General features: G+C 33.5%; 2 protein-coding genes across 2 annotated transcripts; both read left to right on the forward strand.

Moving 5' to 3' along the window:
- The first annotated feature begins 153 nt into the window (after positions 1-153).
- Positions 154-1,394, forward strand: LOC116338746. Its single transcript, XM_031764192.1, has 5 exons — positions 154-297; positions 361-411; positions 486-753; positions 1,050-1,149; positions 1,230-1,394. The coding sequence occupies exons 1-5, from the start codon at positions 279-281 to the stop codon at positions 1,299-1,301; spliced, it is 510 nt and encodes a 169-aa protein (XP_031620052.1). The 5' UTR covers positions 154-278; the 3' UTR covers positions 1,302-1,394.
- Positions 1,395-2,781: 1,387 nt separating this feature from the next.
- On the forward strand, positions 2,782-4,453 carry LOC116338712 (probable tyrosyl-DNA phosphodiesterase). Its single transcript, XM_031764136.1, has 2 exons — positions 2,782-3,650; positions 3,707-4,453. Exons 1-2 carry the CDS (start codon positions 2,826-2,828, stop codon positions 4,424-4,426), a joined length of 1,545 nt encoding a protein of 514 aa, XP_031619996.1. The 5' UTR covers positions 2,782-2,825; the 3' UTR covers positions 4,427-4,453.
- Positions 4,454-22,683: the final 18,230 nt, after the last annotated feature.

The following is a 22,683-nucleotide window of genomic DNA, read 5'->3' on the forward strand; positions in this document are numbered from 1 at the left end:
AAAATTATGTGAATAGTTTCATTTAATTAAAATCAACAGTTAAATTGTTTAAATTTCAACGCCGGCACCAATATCATGTTCTCTAAAACAATTACATGAATTAACCGAAAACTTGTGATCAGTTTGACTTATTCGTGTCTGTCATGTGTGGTGAGACATTTCATCGTCAGAGTTCGCAGTATTTTGAATCTGCCAAATACTTTTGGATCTGTAACTGTGTTTTTGTCGAACGCGTTCTTGTTTAGGATTTTTTTTAGTATAAAAGCGAACATATTTTAATGAAAATGGAAAAATCAGGTATTCATTAGAATTTATAATTTTAATTAAAATTATATAATATTTTAACGATATTATTTGCAGGCGTTGATACCAATGAATTGAAGCAAAAAGTGGCCAATTTACGTAAACAATGTACGTTAGAAATGTTATAATTTGAAATAAAACCGAGTGGTATCTCTTTTTCTAATCTAATTGTTTATTTTTAGGTAACGAATACGATTTACTGCTGAAGCATCTTTCGCTGTCGTACACTGATTTACCGTTGAATATGCAAAAAGAATTGGATGAATATGCTCTGTACAAACGAAAGCTGGGACTGCACACGATGGATATGGGAACTTTATCTGAATTCTACTGTACGAACACCGAAAGAAACATTGGCAAACAAATTGCAATACTTAAGGCTCGCGCATGTAATGAACAAATTGAAAAGGATTTGGCTAAAACAAAAAGTGCATTGATTGAAGCAAAAAGGTATACGTTTTCAACAGACATTACATTCAGATATTTTTAGCCAGCTGAATGAGCTTATTATTATTATTTATTCACCGTCTGATCACAGCGAACGTTGAGCGCTGAAATGGAGTAAAAACAATAGAAGTGATTGTAACATTGAAAGTGTTTTTATAGCAATACATTTCACTTGCATTGTTGTCGCTTCATTTCAGTGCCTAACTCATGCAGCTGACTGAAAATATCTAAATATAATGTCTGGTTTTTTAGAAAATGTTCACAGTGACAAAACTCTTTTGAATGTTTTTCATTTCCAGTTTTGCCAATATTTTGCGTAATAAAAATAAACAATGTGGTGAGATTGATCTTTCGTTGCGTGATGCCAATCGCGAAATTAATGTATTCACCGAGAAAAAGGTAAAAGAAGAATATTGAAGCGGTTGCGCAGTTTAAGTGAAAACAACCTACTCACATCGATATTTTCATTCTTGTTTCAGAATAAATTGGAAGAAAACATTAAAGTCGATGTCGATCGCATTCTAATGAAACTAGAGCAACTTGCTGAATAGAGTACGGAATTTTGTTACATTTTTTGGGAAGCGATTACATTCATGTGATAAATAACATTAAAAATAAATTTAATTCATTTTCAAACAAAAAAATATATCCCAAAATGAATTTCAGTCAGCACTATTTATCATGTTGAATTTTAAATGAATTTAAGCAAAATTATCAACTATGATGTCCACGTTAATTATTTTGGATTTATGACAATGGTTGTTTAAGTATTGAAAAGTATTGCCACATTCAAATCTGTGGGTCATCCCAAACATTTACACTTCAAACATACTCAGATGCAATTCCGTTGTTTTTTTTGCTCTTGGACGTAACAAGCAAATACATTACTTCAAAATTCCAAAATATTCTTCATCGCCTAAAACTGGTTGAATTTATTGAATTCAATTGAAAGATGTTTTAATCCACATGACTAACTGTAAAATAAAAAAATTATACGGTTCCACATTGCTTTTCATCCCGTCAAATACTAAATCATTGGACAATTTGTAATAGATCTATCTGTGCAGTATATTTACCAATAAGGTCGATGAAAAGAAATAATAGTGCCGGAGATTCGGCAAAAATCAATTAATACATTGGTGGAAAACGGACACATCATGGAAGATTTCATTTTCAAACGAGCCACATCTGAAGCTGAATATCATCAATTAGCAGCCGATATGGTGAACATAAATGGAATTGCATCAAAATAATATTGAAATGTGCCAGAACATTTTCAATGAAACACTAACATTTTAGAATTCTTATAATAATTTATTCATCGCAATAAACTATATCTATATCAGTTGTGTGTGAAGGGTGGAAGTGTACAACCCATGGAATTTTGAAAATCTTTTAATTTCCTAGGGATTTTCTCTGAAGAAGTAAAGACACATTTATTACAATGACTAAATAAAGACAGCCAGTTCTTGGCGATGTATTATTATTAATAAAAAGTAGCATTATATTACAAATAGTTGCAAATAGTCACATGTAAGAGCACGTTCAAAGAAACCAAAAAAAATATTGTACATTTCTTTAACTAGATAAATCAAAGCCTTATGTGTATAAAGTTTCATTTAATTTTCGAGTTAAATTCTATTCCAATTGGTCACATGTGGATATTTGCACAAACGAATCTAGTTTTACACAGACAATTCTTCATAACATGACATTTTACTGGAAATATGTTGAAATATTTTGTTTTGGAATGACTCTTTACTTAAAATCTACTAGCTAAGAACAATCAGAATTGGAATTAAATCGAAGAAGCGATTCATTTTTTATTTTTATTTTTTAATTTTAATATTTAATGAATCTCGGCACTTTAATCGGTGCATCCATAATGAAATGCAAATATGTTACATTTAAAAAAAATTTAAGCAAAATTGTGAAATGTGACAAATGTATTCGTCAAAAGATGGCAGTAAATGAAATCAGTCAATGCAAATAGTTTGACAATTATTATTTTGACAATCATACAATGTTAAAGAGTACATTCCAATTCCAAGTGATAAACATAAACATATTTAACTATGGAAAAAACAGATGATATTAATGAAAATTTTTCAAAATCATCAGTGCATTCAGATGCAACAAATAATGAACAAGAAGAGACTGATGTGCAACCATCGACATCGAATTCCTTCAGTAAAACATGTATTGATTTGAAAACCAGTGGTAAAAATGAAAAATCACCATTAATATCCGAGTTAGATTCAGAATCCAACATTGATGACTATATCAAAGTGATGGTACCAAAAGAAAAAATGGCCGAAAAGTTGGCAGCTTCACGTCCGTATAATTATTTTCTTACCTGTATCACATCATCACCGGCAACACATAATGAGCCATTATCCATAACATTTCAAGAGATTTTCGACCCGTCACTTGGTGATCTTGAAAGTTCGGTGCAAATTAATTTTGTCGTCGAAGAGAATTGGTTGCTGGGCCAATACTACTTCGCTGGCCATATAGATAAGCCATTATTAATATTATACGGCTGGCTATCTGGTACGTTACCATCAATTTCAGAAAAACATCCCCAAATAAGTGCGCATTTTATAAAACCATCATATGAAATTGGCATTCATCACACTAAAATGATGTTGCTGGCATACAAAGATGGATCGATGCGTGTTGTTGTTTCAACAGCAAATTTATATGAAGATGATTGGCATAATCGTACACAAGGTCTTTGGATAAGTGAAAAACTAGACCCATTACCGCATAGTAGTGAAAAAAAATTCGGTGAAAGTCCAACTAAATTTCGAAATGATTTACTAATTTATTTGTCGTGCTACAAACTTCCACAGTTGCAACCATGGTTAACTCGTATTCGGAAGACAAATTTTGCATCGGTCAGTTTTATTTGATGAAAACATTTGATGGATACTTATTTTTTATTAAATTTTAGGTTAATGTTTTTCTCGTTACATCAATTCCTGGTATATACAATCAAACAAGCACCGGATATCCGCATGGACACGGTCGTATAGCATATTTATTGGCAAAACATTCAGCAAAAATTAACAACGATTCACCAGTCGTAGCGCAAGCCTCGAGCCTTGGTAATTTTGGTAGAAACAAACAAGATTGGCTTTGTGGTGAATTTTTGAAGAGTTTTTGTCAAGGCACCAAGATTGATCAACTAGAAGAAAATCCAGAATTATTCATCATTTATCCTTCTCATAATAACGTGGAAAATTCTCATGATGGTCTACTTGGCGGTGGATGCCTACCATATCAAAATCGTGTTCATAAGAAACAACGTTGGCTAAATCATTTTTTGTATCAATGGCGTGCGGACAGGCGTCATAGATCACAAGCAATGCCACATATCAAAACTTATTGTCGATGGAGGGATAATAAGCTGTTTTGGTTCATTTTGACATCGGCAAATTTATCGAAGTCAGGTTGGGGTTTTATGACTGCTGAAAACAAAAAACGTGTAATTCGTAATATCAATTACGAAGCAGGCGTTGTATTCTTTCCGAAATTCGTTACAAAAACACATTATTTTTCAATGGATGAGTCTGATTCCAGCACATTAGTATTCCCTTTGCTTTATGACATTCCTTTAACGAAATATACACCCGAAGACAATCCATTTGTTATCGATGTTCTATCCACCTAAATATCATTCCTATTTTTTTTTTCGAATAATCAAGAAAAAATGCAGTATTTATAAGTATATTTGTTGGTACTATTTTTATGTTTCGTTTTTTTTGTAAATTCTTGAAAAAATCATGGAAAAGTACCTGTTACAGTTCAATATAAAATGCAATTTTAAAAATCTCATATTGTTTTTCATATCAACAGTGTTAGAAAATTGAAACTATTTGAATTCAAACTCGTTTGTTCATGTGATTTTCGAATTGGTAGATTCTATTCCAATTGGTCACATATAGATGACGTTGTAAACAATAAGAGTGTAGATTCTGTAAATTTATGTGAAAATGCTTAACAAAAAGTTGATATTGTGTTTTTTATGGTTGTTTTCTTGGCTGAAAAGTGCTATAAGCTTGGTATTATTTATGTATTTTCTTTTAAATCTGGAATCAAACATCCAAAAGTGATGCCTCTGAATTGATGTATATACAACGTCATATTTGTTCAAAAATAAATAGTTAATATTTAGAATAAAATTGATGAACTTTGAACAAGTGTTCAGTTTACCGAAGTATGCCTCAATGAAAAAAAGAATAACGTCTTCGTGGTCGAAAAATTGATTTGCACCAAAAATTTATTGATTGTTTTAAAGAACGAAAACAAAGCATAAATTATGGAGGTCGTATGATGTCATTGATGCACTATATTCCGACGCATGGTAAACAATAAACGTAAGCAAAATAAATATTGAAATTGAATCGCATCGCCTTTATTTGTAAATATAAATGGTTTGATCGGGGCCTCTGCCTTTTGTTCTCACTGCTCATCCTCAATGCTCTCTCTCTTTCTCTCTCTCTCTCCTATTTTCATAAAATCCATTCAGACATATTTCGTATTGCCAATTGAATTTTGTAATGCTCCACTGTCAAAGCATTCGTCTAATTTATTTTTTTTATTTTTCTCTCAATTTCGAATGGATTCTTGCCGGTAGCTGTGTACCGTGCTATCAATATGGAGGAGAAGCGCCAACTTTCATCGACCCAATCGAACAATCTAACGGTACAATGGCTTAAGAGCAGCAATGGCACAAAATCGACAAATGCTACACTGGCTGAATACCGATGAACAAATCTGTGTAAATTATTTTCTGCACGACTTCAACGCAAATAAAATCCATTGATTTTTGGATCTTGCTGGCGCTGTCGTTTTGCCGAAACGTTTTTCACTTTAACTCTCGTTCACTCGCTCTTTCTCACGTGCCATACCGTTCGAGTGCTGCCATGGTTGTCTTGAGCAATGACTCGGAGAAGATATTGTATGAGATGACGTTCTTATTCTCTCTTTTGCATTCTCTTTCTCCTTCGATCCGAATTATTTTTATCATTGACGTCGAAGTCACAATTCATAGGTGGAATGCGACTTTGAAAATTTATGCTATCGATTTTATGCAATGCCATAGAATTCATGTTGTTTTTAAACAGATGAACTAAATCATCAATTTCGATGTCGATGTTGGCAATGCTTTTGCCCTGGCATGTGCCATCTGAGTATGCATGTTTGCCTGGTTTTGTGTGCACAAATAAACACTTGAACTAAATACGGAAAATATTTATTGTAGTATTTTCGATGTTTCTCTCTCTCTCTCTCTCTCTCTCTCTCTCTCTCTCTCCACTTCCTTTTCAGTTATAACCTTTAACAGACGACGGCTACATTGCAATGTTGTAGTTGAGCACATTTGAATTTGTTCACTGGTCCAATCGCATTTCATTTCACTTTGTTGCTGTTGTAAGATGGAAATAAAGAAGCAAAAATGAAAATCATTTGCTTGTGCTTCAAATGGAAATTGTAAGCGAGCATAAAATCTGTGCATGATGAAATCGACATTCTCACAAAGGGAGAAGTTAAAATAAAAAAAAAAACGAAGAAGAAACGCCGATGTAATAATAAATGCTTACCGTTGAAATAAAAAAAAGATTAAAGAATAAGTATAGCTCCGCAGGCTTTATTTGGTTATTTGCGCTTACAAAGAAATACTTGTTGTACGCCGGAGTCTATGCTTTAACGCATTTCAAACGCGTATCATACGGATTTCGGTCTTAAAACATCGTTCAATATTGTAATTCGAATGGAACTTTCCATTTTTATTGCTCTGCGGAAACTGTAAAAACTACTTTTACTTTATATCTCATTTTTCTAAAACTGAAATTTTTCTTTTCCAAAGTAAATCGAGTTACTTCCAGGGAAATAGAGCGGTGTTTTCAAAAAGCAACGAACGAAAATTGAAAAATAGAAAATCGTTTACATATTTCAATGATTAAAAAACAAAACCAGAGAAGAAATTAAACTGTCATGTGAAAAGGGGCTGCATTTAATAGGGCGGTAAGTGTTTCATTTTGAACAGTTTAATCATCTCATTCTGCATATGCATCAAATAAAGAAAATGCTGCTTCCCGTTAGCTATGAAAAATAATAACAATCATCGTCAATAAACCACTTTGGTCGACAGTCGAAAATCAATGGCATATTTGTACGTTTGATGCACGTTGATGGATCGTAAAATATAAAGTGATATATGCCCTCAATGTGATGTGATGTGTATCACAATAAAAACAACAACAACAACAATAACAAAAAAATACACATCACCTTACCATCCACCAATTATATTTGGCAAAGAAGCAAACGATAATGCAAACCGGCAACCACAACACCGCCGAATTGAAAACAAATCATCGTGTATACGTACAATGATGATAGTGAAGTGGCATTAAATGTACCTCCTGAAGTGAGACAACAGCAAGTGCATGGAATAAAGAATATGATAAGTGCAACCCAAACCCCGGTTATGTATATATGGATATATATAATAGTAGAAAAATATTTGCCACGAAAATGCGTTTAAAGCCAAACCAAATAAGTGTTATTTACGTTTGTCGAATATTGTGAACATGTGTTATTATTTTTATTGATTGTGCGCTTAACGTGTATAAATGTAACCATCCAATTGGACATTTTATACCCGTTAATATAGTCATCATATTCTCTTTATTTTTATTCCAAAGCTTTTTTTTTACATTTGCTAGCAAGCAACATTGATGCGGCGCATTGGGGGGGTGTACTTAGTTTTTGATTGAAGAAAATATCTTTAAAATATTGAATTTTTATTTGAATCGTCAAGCAAAGCCCATTGCCCCTTTACGATCAACATAATTTTATCAATAAAAGTCCGCTCGAAGAGTGTTTAAACGTTAAAAATTCATCACCCTAAAAATATTTTGTCTATTTTACTATTGATCCGTGGAAACACAACTGTCATACATCGCGTACAATTTGAATGTTGATTCGTTGTTGTTTTTGTTGTTGTTGTTGGTTCTTTATCATTCCTTTCCGTCGTTCATTCAATACCATTCGTTCGCTTTTCAAGCAGCAATCGCAATCGAACCCATCTGTCTGCTTTTTTCTTGCGATTACGTTTGCGTTATGTTCATAAGCGGTGTTCGGTACTCATTCAGGACACTCATGCCGTTTGACATACGAAAGTTTTGTGCATGTGTATATGGATGGCGGGTATTTTATGTAATATTTGATTTTTGACTAACATACAATAGATTTTATTGTATATTTTAATTAAATTTCATCATGAAATCAAATTGGTGAAGGCATAAGCCAGAGAATACTTAACTTATGTTTCGAAGTGTGCCCAATTTACCGCATACGTATTAATGAAATTTTATTATTTTGGCGATTTGTTTTGATTGATCGCGAGCCTTTAAAAAAAAATGGCTATGAAATACCATACCCTTTTTTACTTCATTTTTTTAGCCATCTTAATCATTCATTTTGATAACGTTTTATGCTGTATGCGCTGACTGCTAGACGAAGCGAAAATATTTTGTTGATAAACAACCAAGTTATATAATGGGATGAATCCTGTACCAATTATTAACATTTTAAAAGGCAACGTTTCAAAAGAGTTGAATTCCATTTATCATTCGGATTCGGAGTGAGTTTAAACATCTCACCGAACGAGAAATTATTACATTTCTCTGTTTGACGATGTTTTTATCGCGTTTGATTTTACTTTAATTGAGTGCATTTGGTTTGTGCCGTGATATGGTCGGCCATGTTCATTGTTGAAACACAAGATACAATTGTTTTGTAAAATTCTCTTTTCAAATCACCTGAAGCTATTTACCGTTTTTTTTTATGTTTGCACTCGTTGTTAATTTTCTCTCTGTTCCAATTGAAAATGTAATAACGAAACAAACGAAAGAGTGAGCGAGAATGTAAGAGAGAGAGAGAGAAACTGAGTAGTAGAGCTGTGCATATCAAAATTTAATCCATATGTGCGGTGCGGGCATGGTTTGCGTTCTCCCCGCGTTTTATCAAACCAATTCTCTCTCATTCGCATTCATATGTTCTAATTTTGTGTATTTACTTATTTACATTTGAATTTGGTTAAATATGGTTCATTTGTTGGTTGTGGGTCACGAATGTATTTTACATTTGCTCAAAAGAAAATTCCATTTTTACAATAAATGAATGTCAAAATCTTGATCGAATCGCACTTTGAATTTCAATTGCAATTTATTTTTTAAATACTCCCCGCTTGAAGTTGATGGACGTACCAATTCACATTTATTTACATTTTTCTTTGCATTTATTGTCTTTTTGACGGAAAATTCAATCAAAAATTAACCCCATACGCGTTCTACATCGTTCATGATCTATTTCAATTAATATTTAAACATATTTCGTATTTGGAGTGTTTTTTCGCTTTTCAACCATATTTCATACAATGCAAAGTCTAATAATAACATTTGGTGTTTATTTTTGCGTTTCGTTGGTTTTGATAGAACATGAAAATGCGAATTGTTATCGTCCGCTCAAAATGTGATATATTTAAGTTGTGTAAGTATACCTAGATGCAATATGACCAATAAATCATTTGACCGAAACGGAAAAAAAATATATATTATAATTAGGCACGAAAATGAACACATTTTCGAAATCAAACAAGGACAAAGAAACACACACATACAGTCACACACATACTCAAACACTCATGCACAAGCACAAAGTAAATTGACTCGATTGTCTTCTCAAACGATGACAACAGCACACAATTGGTTGAATTTCAAAAGAAATGCCGTATCATAAAGATGTATCATAAAATATCAAATATGAATTGCATTTACATTTATGTCTGGTCGGGTGTGAGCGTTGGTATTTCGCTATTACGCTGCACCTGATAAGAGACAAAGAGATGCACTTTTTTATCCAGTTTTATAGCTTGAGAAATTGCCCTGACGATCATTTAATGACGGTTGCCTTGTAAAAAGAAAACACTTCGTGTTTATTGTCTCATCTTTTTCATGTGAATATGCCATTGACATTAAAAATGCAGTGCGTTTATCAATTTTCTTGATAATATTTTTCATATACATATACAATGGCGGACTTTTTTCCACCGTGTGTGTGTGTGTGTATGTGTTTTACATTTTCGTTGTCGTTTCTGTCGTGGATTTTATTGCATTCGGAGAAGATATAAAACGCGATCGCTGATAACGAAAGGTTATCATAATTGCTTATCAACATTGATGAAGGTTTTGTGGTTTTATCAAATAAAGTGGAATCAGCCAACGATGACTTTCAGCAACAAATTTTTTTTAACAATTTTCCATAAAGAAGCCGTATGCATGGTTTTATATATCCAATTTACCGGTGAACATGCAACAACCGACGATGTGTCATTGAAGAGATAGCATTAAGCCGACGGGAAAAAGTGAGAATGAACAGATGAGAGAAGAAAAAACGAGTTTCTTCTCCAATTCGATTCGAATTTAGTTCAACAACAACCAACAACAACGAAAAAATATGGCGACGCGATGTATCATCATAGAACGGATGGAGTTTTGAACATATAGGGGGATGTTGTTTAAAATCCAGCCTTTTTTCCACTGTACTTATTCCGGAAAACTAGTTAGATTTAAATTATGCGGGCGTGCTCTTTTGTTTGGTTCAACGTTTGTTTGTTCATATGTTTGTCATATTGAAACAAAAAATGTAAAAAAATAAATAAATAAAGAGTTACCTCCGTCGGTGCGTTTTTTCTGCTGAATTTAACTATATACTAATCAAATCAGGCACAAATGAAATGTCGTCATTGGAATATTATTCTTGTGATGGCTCGAATCATAAATGTGAAATTTCGTATTGCAAATGTTTGTCAATATCGGTTCTCAAAATCAAATGGAAATCTTATTTTTCGTCTATAAATCAAATTATAATTTTATCATCGTGAGCGAATAAAAAAGAAACGAACCAAAGATATCGAAAAGAAAGCGAAAGAGAGAGAGAGAGAGAGAGAGAGAGCACAAATAAAAAAAGAAGCATCAAAGGGATATTGTGTATTTTAAGGTTCCAGCGAAATCGAAACGCATAGCAAATGAACAATGCAAACAATGTATACGGTCAAATGTAACTATTAGTTTGAACGAAAATACCATTTTAGTATACACGAAGACATATTCAAAATATTTGATAATCATAAAGGCAAGTGATGATGATGATGGTAATTATCACCGCATTTTGTTTTACTTTAGATTTTTAACGATCTGCTCATAAATAAGAAACAAATAACTGGCCTCTGCAATCGCTGCTTTAAATGTAAAACTAACGAAAATAACACCGAGAGGGAGGGAGAGAGCGAGATATCGAGAGAACGAAAGAGAAAGAGAGATAGAAAGGGAAGAGATGTGATAAATTTCACACAATATACAATAATGTAAATAATCGTATTCGGGATGGAAATATATGACACCACAAAGCTCAGACAGAGGCAAATTGTGGAGACAATAACATATTTCTAGAAAATAAGCTGGATGAATTCAAACGAAAATAATTTATTAGAAATGTAAAATCTCAAAATGTGCATGATGAACGATGACATTTTTAAACGGTTATAGAACATTGACACTGTTATTAAGTTATCGTCCGGTGGTAAAAGTACAAATTTCAAAATTTCGTTCAAAGTTCAGAACTGACCGATACGCATATATCACCCATGATTGAAAATAATCTTCAAAATTTCTGATAGCTCATCATATTTTCGTTCATTTTCGATTAATCGATGATCAAGCATTTCAAATAGAGAGATAGAGAGAGGACATGCACAAAAAGAAGCGTGTTCATTGCCAATGAATATGTTGCTTACATGTCGTACATAGGTCAGAAAATGTAAATTGTACTGATTACAAACAATCACACAATGTGATTCTTTTATTTGCCATCGACTTTGTTTTATCACTTCATTATCGGGGAATAAGTCGCATTGTTTGCTATGTTAACATGACAAATTCGTTGCTTCAACTCCATTCACTCAATTACATTTTGTTCAAATTTCGTCGGATTCTAATCGATGATCGTTATTATGTTTTCATATGTTTGGGAATTTCGGTTATTTTTTTATTGTCATTGTTTTTAATTCTTTGACTCTTTCGACTTAGTTGCCGTCACGTACGTACGAGTATTTCTCTTTTTTTATTTTTGGCATTTGTTTTTGAATTGCTACGTTTGGTCTGTTTCTTTTTGTTTGGGTGTATTTTATTTGCGATTATTAATAACTATTGTCAATTTGGATTTGGCTGATTTACAATTAATAACAGTGGCTTACTTTTAAACAATATGAATTTGTGCCAAACAACAAACATCAATTTATATGGACATTTGCTCATATTTACCGCTAATCGCCCATAAGTATTTTTTTATTCGTTCGTTTCTGTTGACTTTTGGGTGATTTTCGATTTTAATCAAAGACTAATTACATCTGTTTTGGCTGCAAACTATTTATTTTCAAGTTGATTTATGAGTATTTCAAATTTGATTTGGATTTTCATTGTGCATTCGCTCCACCCCGCACTATCTATATCGTTTATTTCATTGACTTACAATGATATCAATCAATGTATGATTGCCACCTGAATGAAATTGTATTCGAAGTGGCTCTATCTCTATAGAGAACGCAATCGCATTATTATTTAAAACATTGAAATCATTAATTCGATGATTTCCTTGAAATGTAATTATTTTCCAATTTCATGTTGAACTTTCTCCCTTTTCCATCTTTCGTTCCCGCGTGCGCTCTCTCTCTCTCTCTCTCTCTCTCTCCCCGTCTGTATCTCTCAAATGAAATTGAAATGCTCCAATCAAAAGTCAATATTGTCGTTCAAATTAGAAAGGCTGTTGTATAAGTTCTGTCGCATGATTGAAAAATGGATTTAGCACGATTTGAAACGAGACAAAAAAAGCGACGACAAAGATTTATCGAATAAAAAAAAATGAAAATAGAAAGTGGAAACCCAACAACATAAGAAAGTGCTCTCATATAAGAAAAGCGCGGGCATGTAAAGGAAATCAGATTCCCCCATTTTGTTTATTAATACCAGATATGCGCAATAAATATCTTCTCTTCTGTTGGATCTCTCTGATTTTGTTGTTGTTGTTGCCGTATCTTTTTTTATATTCATTTTGTGTTGAGCTATGCTTGTGTGCGCTAGTGCATGTTTATGTATTTGTGCATTCAATCGTGTGTGCACTGTTGCGCGCTCATACAGCCAACCTCAGTCGGCTTCATTCACGCTATCAGGGTGTCCGTACGCATACACGTACATCGAGCATATTACTGCTGCTGCTGCTGCTGATGTTACTGTTGTTTTTGATGTTATGTATAGACTTATGAATTGATTCAAGTTGTACGCATAAACGGCGATTTTACTCGTCAAAATCGTGGCTAATCTCATATACAGTCCAATTCAGAGAACTACCATGTAAATGTGTGCTCCAAGCATACGTGTTTGCGTAAAATTGCTTTTCCAATGCATATATACACAATCTCTTTCTCTTTCTTCCTATCTCTTTTTTCACCTTTTCTCTTTCACACTGAAAATCGAGTGTTGGGCTCAACAGCAAAAATTTATATTTCGTTGCTAACTATAGACACATTCATCTCCAAAAAAAAATGTATTGAAAAGCTATATTATTCTACATGACGGGAATACTGTTGTTATACTTAAATAGTTTTATGTGTGAAAATTCAAGTTGATTTCGAAGTCGAAAAAGGAATGTTTTTCGAAGAAATGTGGAACGAATATATTGGCATTTTTTCTCACTTCCTCAACCACTGTGACTTGTTTGATTTGCTTCTTCAAATTTATTGATTATCAATAACACGATAACATTTTGATCACAACATTCATCAAACAGAAGGAATGAGAACGTTTGCCGATTTTCACATTTAATTCAAATCTACGTGTACTTCACAATCAATTTTTTCATAAGTTTACGAGTTTTTTTTCTTGTTGTTGCACCATCATGCTCGATAAAATACCGGTTTCGACCGAATATACCAAAAATCACTCAATGATTCAAATGGTTTAACAAAATTTTAAAATCAAAGTTCCGATGGAGAAAAAAATCGGTTTCGATTGATTTGTTGTAATATCTTATTTGAATGTGTGCATATTTTGACATACACCCGGCTATAAAATATGCACGAGCGACAAATGCTTGAGAGTGTTGTTTTTCCCGTTTGTGTTTGGTTTTCGTTTGTTTCCCGATCGTCTGGTTGCACTTTGGATACTTTGCGATCGCAGTGGCGGTGTGTATTGTCGCCAACGTTGTTCTGAGTTGTCATCATTATTGTCATCAACTCTCACTCTTTCTTTCTCTCTCTCTGTCTCTTTTGCTGTTGTCGGTATTGTCATACTTTACGCACACAGTACATTGTTTTTCCATTTCAAATAGACTCGAGAGATGAAAAGCAGCGCCTTTTGTCAATATTTATTGCAATAATATTTATTTAAGCCGAAAAGAATATACAATTGTATACACACACCACTCTCTGGTGTACAGTGTTTTTGTTTTTGGTCTTTCTTCGTTCGATTTCTTAGCGACTGTTCGCTCTAGCTACAGAACTCTTTCTATTGCTCGTCCGACCGCGACTTTTGCACATGAATTTCTCGCGCGAGTTCTCTCTCTCTCTCTCTCTCTTCCTCGCTCTGTCTTTCTTCTCACCGTCTAGTGTGTATTTCGTCGAATTCATTGTTATTACTATCATTTTTAAAGATGTTACTTTAGAGAAGAAAAAAAGTGAGTAATGGCATTGGCAGGTAATTGGGAATAAAATTCAATAGTTTGCATTACATATAAGAGATGGAAGACTCACTGGAAAGAGTGAAAAAAAAAAATCGTAAATAAACATCGCAGAAAAGAAATAAAATAATCGATGAGCACTTTTGCGCGCGACATGTGCAAACCGAAAAACTGTTCAGTGCGATCTTCCCGAGGATGCGATAAGGTGACAACATTTCTTGGAATGTGAATTTTGCGAATATTTCATAGCCGATTTTTTTTTCGTGTAAATATTGACTAAAGATGCGACAGGTATTGCTATGATATTGAAATAATAACAGCGAAAGGCAGCGTAAATTCGAGAAGACGAAAAAAAACTTAATTCCGTCGTTTGCCATATCGGTCATGGAAAAATATGAATATCGCTGTTTATTATACGCGAAGATTTTTCGCAACCGTATTTCGGTCAAATTGAAATGGGTGCAGCTCAATATATATGAGAATACGTGGTGAAAGAGAGGGAGAAAAAGAAGAAGATGAACGAAATGCGCTTCGAACGTCTCAAAGTGGGATTGAGATGATGTCGATAAATGTTTGATTTTGATATTGTACATATAATTCAGCGAATGACCAAGAAAATACGAACAGAAGATGCATCCGCAAACTGTATATTTTCACACCCTACTCATAATGCAAATAATAAGAGTAATAACAATCATAATAATAATTAACTCCATCGAATAAAAATATCAATTTCCGCACGAATGTTAATAAATGGGTAATGTTTGTTGCTTTTTGTCTCTTTGCAATGTCTAATATAAACATGTACGCACCGCACCGTACATATTCGGCTACGATTACACCATTTTCTCATATACAATGCAACGTCGTTTCAACAAATCAATGTAAACAGATGAATTAAGTTTCATATCGAACGCATTTCAATGTAATGGGGAATGGTCTATTAGCCTAACTACACAAATTCCCATTAACACGTCAACGACAATGGACAAAAATAGCCCGAAATTGAGAAGACAATTTTCATATATTGCGATCTTTGGCGGAACAGTTCAAACTGGTTCAACTTACAAAATCGATCAATTTCAGCCGGGCCATGCACGCACCCATACTCTCAACCGATGTGAGTGTGAGGGTGGCAGAAAGAGATTGGCATGTCATCATCATCGTTGTCAGAGCAGCGTCCGCAAAAGGTGAGGAGTAAAATTTCTCAGCGTTTGCCCTTTTTATTGAAATTGTTTGCATTAATATGGAAACGGCAGATTGCTTTCGATTGGCTAAATATGCTGGCATCGGAATACTCTTTGACCATACGCGTCTCTGACCGTGAGGCCGTCAGCATTATTCGTTTCGGTTGAAATGATTGTTTTACTTCAAGTTTTTCCGTTAGTTGGTCTGAATGCGTTCCAACATTTATAATCGTTTGCTACATCAAACACCGTATCAAATGGTAAAAACTGTCGCCCCACATGAAAAAAGACTCGATTTGATTTTGAAAAATATCAAATGGATAAAAGAAATTATACACATATTATATATATATCTGTATGTGGAAAAACAAAAATGACGTACAAAAGAAAGGGAAAAAAAGCATTTTATGACTATCTAACTGGGTAATTCAACACTGATTGAATAAATAAACGTTGTTCGCAAACACAAACATGCTATCGGATATGTACGAAAGCGTTGCAAGTTTGTTTCGGTGCTTGTTTTGCCAATTCCATTCATTCAATCATTGATTGTTATATGCGAACATTTTGCACTTTTTGAACTGATTCGAAAATGCATCACAATTGGAGTCCATCATTTCTTTTTTATCGGCAATCGAATTTTATTTTCATGTTACATGTATTTTGTTTTTGTATTATTTCATCAGATTAAAATTGCAAGAAAGGTCGATGATCGAATTCTTCATCGTATATTTCCGTTTTTCCCCATCGAATATTTTCATTTCCTCATCGCTTCTTTTGTTGTTGTTCTTTTTCTTTTCTACACTAATGTTATACTTTTTTCAATGGATATTGTAAGTCATGTTTATTCTGTTGATTCAATTTTAAGTTTTTCGTTTGAAATAATTATTTTCAAGTGTATTATCTTTCGATCAATATGTATTCAATTACATATAGTCCTTTTCAAAAGGTCACTTTGATAGCGACACTTTCGAAAGTTATTTTGCATATTTTGTGACAAAAAGGCATATGTGCAAACCGCACTCCTACCATTCGATAAAGTTCGACTTGAATAATCCGATATTCGATTTGTGCAGACCCATCAAAATATCGATCCAAACTGTTTGCAATGGATTCAAAATACTGCGGTGTAATAATATTTGATGGTCCAAGCTAATATATGGAGGGCCGCCAATATCAATACATCCTTTAATGGTCATATATTGTATATGTCTATCGATAAATACACACATATAATTCTGTTTGAAACTCATAAATTACATTTATTATGGTCAAGTGGATGTTAAGCTGTACGATTTATATTCGCTTGCACTGAATTAAGTTGGCCCTGTCAAAATTGCGAAAAATTGAAAAATATTGGCCGAAAAAACTTGCGAATGTACTGCAGTTCATTTAACAAAGAGTTTAAGCAAAAACCCATTATGACTTTTTGCCAAATTCGGTCGTACACACAATCTTTCCGAGTCAAGACAATGAGAAATTGAGCACTTTTTTTGCTACCGATTTATTTTGCATGGAATATTGTTCATATCAATCTTGACCACTGGTATAGATTACCATGTGCGATAGAGTGCAGACCAAAAACTAATCCGAAATGATGAATTTCCGAATTTCAGCGCTTAAAACCATTTCCATTAAACTGATTAGAACCACTCGATGAACATTTCAATTCGATGAAAATATTGCATCTTTTTGTTCAATAATCTTCAATTTGTCTTTGTAGTGATATTCTGTGCATATCATCGTTGGCGTCGCCATTTTGTTTCAATTAACTTAAAATATAGTTTTACTTTGCTCCCTTTATGTGTTGCTGGGTTTTTTTTTGTGTTCGTTCGTGGATTGGTTTGTTCTGCTCTTTTAAGTTCGTTTCTTGGTGTGTCAGGTATGGAATAAGCGATGGCTATGTCAAAAAAAAAATTGATTTATTAATATTGAGTCAATATTCGTTATGACGTTACTTTTGACAGCGAAGAGAGAGTGAGATAGAACAAAAAACATGGAGCGAGAAATGAATTAAATTGTATTTGTGCCATGTTTGCGTTATACCGATGCATGTTGCCAAGATATATCAAAAAAGGGTCATTTTCATAAATCCATCAATAAAACTGAAACATAATTCGTTCGCCTCAAATGTATTGGCAACCAATTGAATGAAGCAACCGATAGAAAGAAATAGGAAAATGTCTCATTTGCGATATATATATATATATTTAATCTGATCGATACCTTTTTTTATATTCCAAACGTTGTCTCTCCGTGTAACTGTGCTTCGAGACACGTTTGTACACCCAAGATATTTATCAAATGTTTACATTTTCACCAAATTCGATCATTGAGTTTTTCTCACTGTTACTGAAGTCGTACATATTGGAATTTCCAAAACTATGCCATACACACATACTGAAATAAAATGGCTTTGAATCCACCATGGAAAAAGGCACATAATCACCGTAGGAAACTTTGTGATTTTATCATCGGATTTGGTACTCTTATGACGGCATCTTAACTGAATGAACGAAATATACAAAAAATAAAATAAATTGCACATCCTCTACACTGGGAACGGCAACGGTATTAACAAGAAAAGAAAATCGTCACAAAAGCGACACACTCAAGCCGCACCCTTCCGATTCGAATTATATATTTTCAAATATTACAAAAATGCTTACGATGCTCGTTGATGTTTTCTTCATTCTTCTCTCTCTCTCTCTCTCTCTCTCTCTCTCTCTCTCTAAGCAGTCACTTCGTTTTTTATCTGTTTTTGCTCCTTGTCTCTTTTTTTTTGCTCAAAACCCAAGTCGGGTGTTGTGTCATTGCCAATCGTAACATTGCAGACAAGCAATCAATAATTCGCAAACACTGTCATTTTCTCCAGTTGTACATGTGCTAACACGGTTAAAAGTGAAAATGCAGATTTACGTAATGGCAAAAATGTATGCCCCAAAAATATATATATACCCATCTTTCATTTCAAGCTGTGTGCGATAAGAATGCCTCTCCACATGCATGAAACGAAACTTTGCTTTGTTGTGAGCGTTTAAAAAAATATAGAATTTGGAATATCATATAATATTATATTGATTCGTTTGCAATATAAAAGGCCAAATGAAAAAGCAATTAAAAACGGAAAACTCCATGATCGTTTTTTCTTCTTCTTCATATTTTCAATATTATGAATGAATTTAAGTATTAAAAGAATCTTAGTGGTGTTTTTTCCTGTTTCATTCACGTTTAAACTGTTGTTTTGATTAAAGAATCGAGTTCAGCACCACCAACAGCAACGAAAAAAAAAAACATGAAAAGAGTGATTTCTCTTTTTTTCGAAATAATAAATGAATAGAAAAGGAGAATACTTGTGAAAGACTTAAATTAAACGTTTGGTTTCAGTGTTTATTAAATATGATACAAACGGGGTTGATTGAAAATGGTCGAGGGAATTGAGAGGCGACAACACAAGTACATGCAAAGAGCATATATAAGAGAATATAGTGAATAGATGTTTTTCAGTGAAAATGCTACCAAGACCGAAAGCAAACCAAAGCCTTCACAATAAATCCCAACTCGAATGATTCAATGGAACGCGTGGTGTGCGCGCAGCATTTCTCAAGTACCATTTATCGAGTGCCTTTGTACTTGTGTGTACTGCGTACATGTTTTTGATATTGCAAATAAAACCGTTTGAGTTTACGTGACAGGTTTAAGAGGTCATTTCGAATTTATCCATTGAGAAACAAAAAGAGAGCGAGCGCGAGAGAGAGAGACTTTTCATTGAAATATACATCAAAATGTTTCTACTTGTTCATTATAATGCGAACAGAAGACGAAAAAAAAGTGGAATTATCGCTTTCATTGTTGTTATTGTCACAAGAGAACAGATAGTGAGTGATTGAATGAGAGATGGATGGATAGACAAAGAAAGAGAATCAGTTTGTGGTTCTAGTTGATGACAAATGTCATACCGCATTCATCAAATCATTATTATTATTATTTTTTGTCAAATCATTAAAAGTGCCCAACAATTTCACTGCATTCATTCATTTATTTATTTATTTATGTTGTTATTTGCACAAGTAATCAATTTCAGTGTGAATGCATAACAAGTTAAATCTTGATGTGTCATTTTTGGTATGTCATTGATTTCATTATTATTCGAAATAATGGGTTTCTGTAAGGATATTTGACGCACATCTGCATTCGTATGCGTTTTCAATTGCGCGCACAATTTGTTTTTTTTTTGTTTCAATTTTATTCGTAGAAATTTCACTCTCTCAGTCTCTCTTTCTCGTCTATTTGACTCTTGGCCTTCGCTATGATAAACGAAACAATGCATATAGTTTTTAAAACGTGAAGTATATAAATAACAATAAAGCACAAAAATTATTTAAATTGAAATTGTGTGCTGTGTTCGTCGATAATATAGATTATGTTTGTTCATTGGATTATCTCACAGGGAAAAAAAGGCCGATAAAAAAATGTATGTATAGAGTAAACAAGAGGCGAACTAATGTTAAAGTCCGGAAAAAATCCTACTCACACATCGATATTTATTGCCGATAATTACCGTTGGCTTATCATTATTGCACATTTTTTTTCAGTTCTGTATTTTAAAATAGTTGCGATATTGGTTGCTGCATTTTAAAGTCTACAAACCATTTTCATTGCAGAGTTCTATGCTATTTACTGACTTGTTTTTCTTATGCTTCGAACAAAGCAGAGTTTGTGTTTCTATATATTTTTTTTATTCATTTCAGTTGAATTTCAAATCGGCTACTTTTTTCTCATTGCAGATGTTTTTCGTATCGGAATCTTCTTCAAAAGTCCATTCAAAATTCTGTTGTCAAATTGCACATTAAACGTTGAACAGACTTAAAGTATCCAAGCCTCTATATCTGTCTGAATATTGTGTATTTAATTGTTTGAAAATATGTATACTGCAAAATTTCGTAATTAATTCGATGCACAGATTGAAAATAGAGTATGAGACGACAGATCGTGCGATTCGATTCACTGGGTGCGCAGATACACATACATAGAGAGAAACGCACGTACCATGCACAGGCATACGTACAAATACACATAAAATACAAGCTTGCCGCTCGCTTACATATTATTATGATGGCACAGCGCAACTCTCTGTGCAAATATTTACATTTTATTGTATTATTAGACATTTGTTAAATTTAAACTACACATCAAATAGATTTTATTAAAAGGCATTAGAACAGCCGAGTACACACATTCAGTTTGGCTCCGTACAATATTGCAAACATCTACCAGGCCATATGCACCATATATTTGTATATATATACGTATGTATAAGAAAACTGGGACCCAAGTGCCTGGTAAACTGTGCGGCAGGTTGTATAGATGGAAAACAGGAAAGCGGATGCGAAAATAGCAATGTTAATAATAAAATAAATAATTTTTCCTATCGTTATGAGGCGGTGTAGAATGTTGCCTCACAAAAACACTCCGCCTTGTCTGAGATTTTTATGCACCCCGAACTACCAGCAAAACAATAATAATTATAACAATATGCCGTCCAATGGAAAAATGACGGAATTGTATGGAACACACAACACAAAATTATTAAAATTTAAATCGAAATTATAGCAAAATGCACAAACACAAGCTCACGCATCCATTGCTTACAGCAATTAATTCTATCCTTTGGGCACGATTCCCTAGTAAAACTATGATTAAACAACGATATTAATACAGTGTAGGGAAAAATACTCAACTTGATGCATTGAATCATTCAATTTGAATGTGGAAAAACGGTGTTTATTAAAACGTCATTTAAGTCGATTGATCCGACTGTGAATTGTGTGAAATAGAACCATTTCCAAATGAAACGAAAAAAAAATAAACGGCACAAAGAAGATGTGGTTCGTACTGACCCAAAGTGCATCTCATCATCGCTGTGCATGCATTAATTTCACCCTTATTTTTTTAAGTATTTTCAGCCGCACTTCGACACACGGAATATTTACTTCTGTGTTTTTGTTGTTGTTGTTGTTGTTTTCCTATTTCGAACAAATTCAATTTAAATTGTTTACAACCTGCACACGCATTAGACACGCGCCCACCTCACCTACGTCACTATATTTTTGCCTTTGCGCATTCGCTTTTATTGTACATTTCGTTTGTCGATGTCTTTCATTTGATTACTTATTGTGTGAAACGGTATGAAATGCCGAACACAATGCGCATCAATTGCTCGGGCATCAAGGCTTAATGTGCAATCAATGCAGTGCCAGGAATTGATTTCCATTGAATGCATGTTGACCGAAATTCATGAAAAACACACACGCGCAGCGCGCACTGGGGGAGAGAGAGAGAGAGAGAGAGAGAGAGAAACGAAAAAAGGGAAACGTACGCGTGTACAGATTGATTTTGATGTTTACGCGGATAGAACGCAATACCATTATTTCGATTATATAATTTGATGCGATAAATATGACAATAGAGTTTCAATATTAAGTCCATACACTTATTCAACGCCATTGTTTGTTCATGTGTTTTTCTTCGTCATCTTTTCGCTTTGGTTTTTGTCGTTTCTCTTGGCATTTGCTGAAATATTTTCATCATGTGATCACTCGGGCTCAAATCGTTTCCATTAATAGCATTTATTAGTTTGTGATTTTGCAAATATAAACTGGCTCATATTCAGCACATTTTTAAAATACAATATTAGTTTCGTTTGAACGACTCACGGCAAAGTGTTCAGTTCGCACGTTCATTACTATTATTAACGTTGTCGATATACAGATTGTTTTTGTTATTTTTGCCTTTTCCTGCTTCTTCATCTTCCTGCTCTGTGTTTATTGTTATTTTAAATGCATCAGTTGATCGGATGCCGGTTGATACGAGGAATTAAATGCTTTTACAAAATGTACAATGAAATTTTTGCTAGCGAAAAATAACAATACGGTTTTTATTG

This window comes from Contarinia nasturtii, unplaced genomic scaffold, assembly GCF_009176525.2.
Source record: "Contarinia nasturtii isolate CC-2019 unplaced genomic scaffold, AAFC_CNas_1.1 Cnas_scaffold_414, whole genome shotgun sequence".
Taxonomy (NCBI): Eukaryota; Metazoa; Arthropoda; class Insecta; order Diptera; family Cecidomyiidae; genus Contarinia; species Contarinia nasturtii.

Bases quoted from the DNA above. Each gene is read 5' to 3' on its own strand.
- LOC116338712 (XM_031764136.1), top strand. From the start codon at position 2,826: ATGGAAAAAACAGATGATATTAATGAAAATTTTTCAAAATCATCAGTG. The intron at 3,651-3,706 runs GTCAGTTTTATT...ATTAAATTTTAG, and splicing joins GGAAGACAAATTTTGCATCG to GTTAATGTTTTTCTCGTTAC.
- LOC116338746 (XM_031764192.1), top strand. The intron at 754-1,049 runs GTATACGTTTTC...TTTCATTTCCAG, and splicing joins GCATTGATTGAAGCAAAAAG to TTTTGCCAATATTTTGCGTA. The intron at 1,150-1,229 runs GTAAAAGAAGAA...TTCTTGTTTCAG, and splicing joins ATGTATTCACCGAGAAAAAG to AATAAATTGGAAGAAAACAT.